We start from the raw sequence: 7,905 nt of genomic DNA, 5'->3' as shown, positions 1-7,905 counted from the left end.
TCAAGTGAAAAAGTATTTCATCTGTTTTTATAATGAATAATATTGATAAATTATTAATGATAAATAAATGAAAAACACCTTTAAATTTACATGTCCCGACTGAATCTAAAATAACAAATCCATCACAAGAGAAAAAGGCAAAAACAAAGGCCTTTGTCGCCCTCTTGTGGAACTGTGAGTAAATGCCTAAAGTGCCATTTGATTTTTATTTATTTTTTTGTCCCACAGCTGTCAGTGTCTTTACCGTATGATGCCAAAGTCGTTGAAGTATCCTCCTCTTCCCTGAGTGCCAAACGGTTCTTTGAAGGTGAGGACCACACAGGCCACGCTGTCTCTGTTCCAGATCGGCCCAAAGATTCTGTTCCCAAACCTGCAGCAAACACATGGATCAATGTTCACTGTTGATCACTGTTGATCACTGAGCAGCAGCAGCAGCAGCAGCAGCAGCAGCAGCAGGAGGGGGGGGGAGCCGGGAATGTCCACAGGACACAGTCTGAGCAGCGGAACAGCTGAAAGTGAAGTTTGAATAAATCTCCATGGAAACAGTAACTTTATTATGTTAATTAATAAAAAAATGTTTCTAGTGAATGTACAGTTGACATATTATGGGCAAAAACTGAGAAATATTTCTAGTGAATGTACAGTTGACATATTATGGTCTCAATACAGTACATTCAATATCTGTAATTGTACTGTGAGTTTGTAGTAATCTGTGAATGTTGTAGTACACCACTGAAAAATACACAGTGGTAAATATAGAGATGAAAAACATTTTTGTCTTTTCATTTCAGTTTTTAAACATATCATAATAATTTCAAAACTCATTTCAGATTTGATGATAAATCATTCAGTTTTTAACATAATAATTTATCATAATAATAAAAAACTCATTTCAGATTTGATGATAAATGTGAATAATCTGAACCCATTTAATGTAAAGCCTCATTTTTATATCACTGTTATGATCAGTGTGTACTTTTATATATTTCTAATGGGATAATTCAACCTAAAAAAAAATTCTTGTGACGTACTAAAATGTAATTCTACTGGACTTATTTGAAAACGCCACAGTCCAGTCCAGTCCAGTCCAGTCCAATACAGTCCAGTTCAGTCCAGTCCAGTCCAGTCCAGTCCAGTACAGTTCAGTCCAGTCCAGTACAGTACAGTCCAGTCCAGTCCAGTTCTCTTACCGGAGCACCATCAGGTTCTGCACCATCTCTTTGCCCAGATAGTGATCGATGCGGTAGATCTGGTCCTCAGTGAAGAGAGAGGAGAGGTGAGCGGAGAGTTCCTCGGAGCTTTTCAGGTCATGGCCAAAAGGCTTCTCCACTATCACCCTGTTCCAACCTCTGCACACACACACACACACACACAGGAGCACAGAGTGTGTAGGTGTTACAACAGAAACAGATGATTCTCAGACGGTCGGTCACTGACGGACGGACGGACGGACGGGGACGTTTTCACACTGACTTTGAGCTCATACAGTGGAGACTGATGTTTTTGGTGACATCGTGATAAACCGTGGGTGGGAGAGCCAGATAAAAGAGGCGGTTGGCCTCGGCCCCGCCAGGCAGGGACAGGACGTGCGAGTTGAGTTTGACGAAGGACCCCTCGTCGTCGTATTTCCCGCTGATGTACGTGTTCCGGCTGAAGAAGGCCGACAGACGCTCCGCCTCCGTGTCGGTCGCCTGACGAGTGAACGTGAACAAACACTTGGATTAAACTGTTAGGTTTTGTCTTTAAAATGCTGCTGAAAAGTGATTTAAAGAGCTGTTAAAGGTGTGAGCATTTTTATGGCCACTAGAGGGCAGCAGGAAGTAGTAACTAAATTTGACATCTCTTTATCTACAGGGGGTAAGAGTGACTAGTTCTCTCCTCTAACAGAGCCTCACTTTAGGAACCACTGCTGAAATTCACAGTTTGACTAAGTGACATATATAAATATATTGTAAATATTTTGCAAAGTACTCAAAGGGTTAATAATACTATGTCGGTCTCACCTTCAAGTATTTCAGACATGAAGCTCGGATGGCGTCCACCGTCAGGTCAGATCGAGCGAAGCCCACAAAATACGTCTGCTCAGGGAGGAGGCCGTCTCTGAACAGCCACCTGGACAGGAAGTGAAGCTCGGTCACACGTCGCCCTCTACAGTGTAAACATCAGTACGTCTGTCTACATACAGAGGTCCACTCACCACAGTGTGGGGTAGATCTTTTTCTTGGCCAGATCACCCTGCAGGAGGAAAAAGGAAATACTTTTTTAACTTTATTCAAGGTTCCCACTCTTTCATGGAAAACATTTCCAGGACTTTCCAGGACATTTCTGAGGGGGGTTGTTTTTTTTTTACATTTTTTTAATAATGAAATATCCTGATCTCTCCTCTCCTGATCCCGTATCAATCTCCTCCTCCATCAGTTATTGATTCATTATTTTTGATTTATTATTTTTCTCACCAACTCCCAGTCCAATATTCCTGGTGTTGGTTCATGTTCTTTTTCTTTTCTTTCTTCTCTAGTGATTCCAAATGTAGATCCCTCTGTTCTATATACAAATCTGTTCATTAAATATTTAAAGTTCATTTAATATTTAACAGTAACGTCATTCATTTAATTCATTTCATAATTTAGTGAATGTTTGCAAATTTGGAGGAGCATTCAACTGGTGTTACAATGAGATGAAAAGAACAGGTGGAATGAACAACACACACACACACACACACATACACACACAACAACACAACACCACAGGCATTAACAAAGAGCTGCACACAAACCCCGGCGGCTCTTCCTCCTGTGTGTCAGGTGAGAGGAAAACGCTGACAGTTGGTGACGCTGCAATATCCAGGCCGTAAATATGTGTAACAATGAGGAAGCTGTCGGAATTACTTAAATGTGTTCCGGAAAGTTCTGATTTAATGAATTAACTTCCTCTTTTTTAAATTTGTTTAAGATTTTTTTTTTCTTTTTTCAAAACAACACAGCGCCTAAGGGGCCAGGATTCAAAGTAGCAGTTTGAAAGAAATCAGTCTGATCCTTTAACCCTATTTGTCGAAGGAGTTACAGTACATTTTAATTTATTGACATCTGACTTTTGCAGAGGTCTGTGGTGTGTGGTGTGAACCCAGGTCTCATTGGGTGCACTTCATTCCAAATGATAATAAACAAGGAAGTGGATGAGAAAATATCTGATTTCAAGTTTATAACAAAGAACTGACAAAGAGGAAGCTCCGGTGTCTCAATTCTTGTGAAAGCTCTGCTCTGATCACCTCACAGTTCACTCTGTCCTGCGGCTCTAACAGAGTTCCTCAAATCTGTGCCACAAAAGTCCACGTTGATACGTTGGGTCCATGACAAATATGTATCCCAAACCAAAGCTTGTGTGTGTGAACTCACCGACGCTCCCAGGATGAAGAAGATGTGAACGTCGGACTGATGGAACTCCTCATCGTCGTACAGCTCCTTCCTCAGCTCCCCGAACACCTCAGAGCGAGAGAGGGGGATGGTGGTGCTCATTTTCTCTGGAGAAAAGTGGACATGGATTTGAAAATTAATTATAATTATATAACTGGGACAACAAGGGTTTGTTACCGGCAACCATCATTTCTAACCATATTATCTTGTTCGCAGAATCTAATTTGATGTTTGGTCTGACAGAAAGACAGAAGCTAAGCTAACATAGAAAAAACACAACAAAATACAAAGAAAAGTATTATATTATATATTTATATAAATATATGTATATGTTTATATAAATATATATATACATATATTATAGATTTAAGTAATCAAATGATTAACTATAATTTATGTTTATTTAAACAATATTTATACATCTATTTATCCATCCGTCATTGAGCTAGCTAGTTAGCAGGTTAGCTTTCTTTAGTTACAAAATAATAATAATAATAATGAGTGCATAAGAATGATTGTTACTGACAAGATGGAGATTTAGGAAGAATTTTATTTCTTTATTTTATTGTTATTATTATTATTATTATTATTAATATTATTGCATTCCAGCTGCTTCAAATGTATTTGTTATTATTTCAGATTTTTATTTTTTCAGTTCGGTTGACAATTGTCGTCTCCACAAATGGATGTTTGACTGGTTTTGTAAGAAAGAAAAAATGTCATCACAGTCACGGGATTTGATTTTTATTTCAACTATATTGTTTTACCAACGCAATCAACTCATAAACAGAGCATAAAGTTATTATATATCACCAACTGCAGGGAGGAGGAAGGAGGAGAAATACCTGTTGTACTGTATATCCACGGGCGTCAAGCTTAAGTCATGTACACTATAATTGACATACCGTAACATAATAATAATAATAATTAACACTAATTTGGCCTCAATTCTTATCGTCAGTCCAAAACAAATCATGAAGCAGGAGTTATGCTCTCTGTACAAACGCACCAACCGTAATGACATTAGTGAAATCCTCCGCTAAGTCCAGTATTTAGTGGCTAACACTAATAGCACGATAAAGCTGGATATCTTCGAACAACACTTCACCCTGCGGTGTGAGTGTGTGTGTGTGTGTGTACATGTGCGAGGCGCTAATTATAAAACCGCCCGGTCATGTTCCTTTAGCTTCACATAGAAAAATTATGACAACAGAGCAGAAAGACATGCTAGCGGACACACACGGCTACGTCGGCCGGGGAGAAAAAAAGCGAGATAAAATACACGAATTAACGACTCACTGCCGCTGCTCCAGGCTCAGATAAGGAGAAAGATAAAGCCGCAGCACAAACAGAAAAGTCCCCTTCGCGCCGTCTGTCTCTGACAGTGCGGGTGTCAGTAGCGGGACAGTCTCTCTTATCGCTGTGGCTTCTTCTGCCCACTTCCCTGTTTCTGTGACAAGACCGATTTGAGAGATTTTATTGGTTTGACACAAACTCACCAGCGCTCGCTAGAGTTCCCATCATTGTCGAATGCGGCGACGTCACCGCCCTCTGCCGGTGGGCGGGGCTTCGAGCGTCCTTGACAAACTCATCACCCTGTTGACCGTGTAAGTCTGTACGAAGGAGACCGAAATAACCCAATAGTCCAAAGACTTATATAATTGTAAAACGTGTTCAACTTTAATAATTATTTTTTTAAATTATTGTATTTTATTTTATTATTATCTCTCAGGTTTAATCGTTGTATCTTTGTCTGGTGTTGTTTTTAATCAAATTGTTTTTTTTTTAATCAAATATTTTAACATTTTTTGTACAAAAACGTACAATTCTGTAATCAGAAAAAAACATTATTTTTTAAAAAAGTGGAATGAAAAGAACTTTGAAATCAAAGTTCACTACATCTGATTTTTTTTCCCTAAAAGCTGAATGAACATTTATTTCGTTGTGTCAGCAGAATAAAGTAAATATATAATAAGGTAAAAGCCCGTCTGTTCTGTTATTTTGTGCATTCGTGTGCCTTAAGAACAGAAGTACAGTACCTGTGTTGAAGAAGTGACAGGAATGAGGAACAGACAAATGTAATTATTTCCTTGTGCAACCAGGAAGTAGTGCAACCAGAGCTTACGTAACCTTGGTGTTCAAAATGTTTGAACGCCAGCTCTTAAGCCGTACTTTTGTCTTCATCTTAACGAGCTAATGTCTTCATGTGTTAGTGTAGCGGTTTTTTTTCATGGAAAATTTTTATTATATAAATAAATGTCCACCAAAGCCACCATTTATATAGATATATTTTTATTTTTTCTTCAAGGGGAAATGTTAAGTTTTCTCTTTGCCATAGTCCTCGACTCTCTTCTTGTTCCTCGACCCACAACACGTCCCACCTCTCCACTCTTCCAACTCAGGAAAATACAAAGAAAAACAAAAACAAACACGGAAGGATTCGTCAGGCCTGAGCGAAAAAACACTGTATCAGTAGTACGGAGACAACCTTCCACCCCTGGATTAGTCCCCTGAAAACATCCCAAAAACTAACAATCAAAACAAGTTTATGGACAGCCAATAGAAATGGAATACATACAATGCACTTTTGTTTGTTTTTTTATAAACTCGTGTCCGTTTTAAAAACTCGTCGCTTCAGTGAATCACTCCTCGATGGTCACAGTTCAGGTGGTAGTTGCTGATCTCCCTTACATGGTTGTGTGCACCAGGCCTGAGCTCTGATGTCATCAAGGTCATTGCACAAGTGGGTTTTGAAGGAACAAGGCTGTGTGAGTTGGCTTTGGTACAAACAGGATCAACTGTTGGTCGCCATCGGGAGCGGTGGAGGCGCTAACTAAGGGCCGATACTCTGGGAGGAACCAACACCAGTGGAGCGATCCGTCCAATCATCATCGTCGTCCAGGCAGAGCAGCAGGCACACGTCCCATTTAACTTTAACAGGATTTGTTTGGTTGTTTGTTTGTTTGTTTCAACTTAAGGCAATTCAAATTATCTGACAGACTGAACAGAGGGAGGAGAAATGTGTGCAGGGGCCACCGGGTGTGTCCCACCTAGTGTTAGCTGTAGGGATGTCCGATAATAACTTTTTGCCGATATCCGATACGCCCAATATCGTCCAAACACTTAATTTCTGATTCAGATATCGACCGATGTCGATATAAGCCTGGTAACTGTACAAACCACTGCATGAGCTGCAATACCGATATAAGCCTGGTAACGGTTATCTGTACAAACCACTGCATGAGCTGCAATGCTGCCATCTAGTGACTTAGACTTTAATATGCAGCCGTTTTTCCCCCAAAAAACTGTGTTATCAGGTTTTCACTATCGGAGGAAAAAACGATGATGATTCTTACAGATGATACATAATTATGCTAATATCAGGCCGATATTATCGGACATCCCTAGATATCAGTGACAAAAACGGAATCCTTGGAAGGAGAGGTCACCGCACAGAATACTGCAGTAGTGACGTAAATTAAAAAAAGCCACGTGGGTAGTATGTGGATGTTTGTACTGCTATGCCAACGTGAGTGCACAAACGTCCCGCCGTGCATGACGACACCAGCCGCAGAATTAAAATACTGTAGTGAACACCGAAGGAGCGTCGAACACAATTCATTGGCTGTAGTTGATCAGGTGCTACCAGTTAGCTTCAGCTTCTCGACTGGTATTTCCCTAGAAAGCGTGCTGGTCTTTGATCCTTTTCCCGTGGAATGAAATCGTCACAAGATGCATAAAAATGAATCGTCCCCAAAGTCAGAACAACAGCATTAAGAATTTACAAACGATGGAGGCAGGAGTGATACAAAATCCCCTGGAGTGAAAAACAACCCAAAGTGAAACGGGTTACTACGATCGGACATGCTTCAAAGCTGTTGTGTTGGCAAGAAAATCAGGTTCGTTGTTTCATAAAAACCTCACAGTGAAAATAGTTTTGCCCGACCAGAATTACAAAGCACAGTTTTCAGTCAAAATATGTTTGTTTGTTTGTTTGTTTGTTTGCTCCACTTCATCTATTTCTTCTTCACGGAAGAATCCGGCTTTACAGAACCACTGCCCCCCCCAGACCCTCGAACCCCCGACCCCCAGACCTGACAACATCCACTGCTCTGGAGCAACACTATCATCAAAATTCCTTCATAATTATTTGCACAAAAAATATATCTCTGAAGGGGAAGGAGCTGACGTCTAGAACAGGGATCCCCAACCCCCGGTGCGTGGACCAGTACCGGTACGTAGATAATTTTGCAGTGTATTTTATTATTACTAATTTAATTAGTAAATCCACTCTCGATTTGAAGATAAGATGGTAAAAATTAAAATTAATGTCAGTGAGACTGCAAAACTAACAGAAGTCTAAAAAATGTTTTATTTTGAAAATGTATTGATCCTTAATGATTCAAAAACCGGTCCTTGGTACAAAAAAGGTTGAGGATTTCTGGTGTAGAACACACTGTTAGGGCTGAAGGTTGCCATGCCGGGGGGGTGA

General features: G+C 40.0%; 1 protein-coding gene across 1 annotated transcript in view; it reads right to left on the bottom strand.

Moving 5' to 3' along the window:
• Nucleotides 1–4,931, bottom strand: part of LOC103385409 (glucose-6-phosphate 1-dehydrogenase-like) — a 7,429-nt gene extending 2,498 nt beyond the window's left edge. Inside the window, 7 exon segments of the mRNA XM_008319284.3 lie at nt 127–370; nt 1,191–1,349; nt 1,474–1,691; nt 2,004–2,112; nt 2,198–2,235; nt 3,396–3,520; nt 4,913–4,931. Coding sequence (XP_008317506.2) covers nt 127–370; nt 1,191–1,349; nt 1,474–1,691; nt 2,004–2,112; nt 2,198–2,235; nt 3,396–3,515 — 888 coding nt within the window. The 5' untranslated portion in view covers nt 3,516–3,520; nt 4,913–4,931.
• Between the last annotated feature and the right edge of the window lie 2,974 nt (nt 4,932–7,905).

This window comes from Cynoglossus semilaevis, chromosome 10, assembly GCF_000523025.1.
Source record: "Cynoglossus semilaevis isolate Cse_v1.0 chromosome 10, Cse_v1.0, whole genome shotgun sequence".
Classification (NCBI taxonomy): Eukaryota; Metazoa; Chordata; class Actinopteri; order Pleuronectiformes; family Cynoglossidae; genus Cynoglossus; species Cynoglossus semilaevis.
Note: the sequence above shows the minus strand (reverse complement) of the source record. Positions and strands in the feature narration are given on the sequence as shown.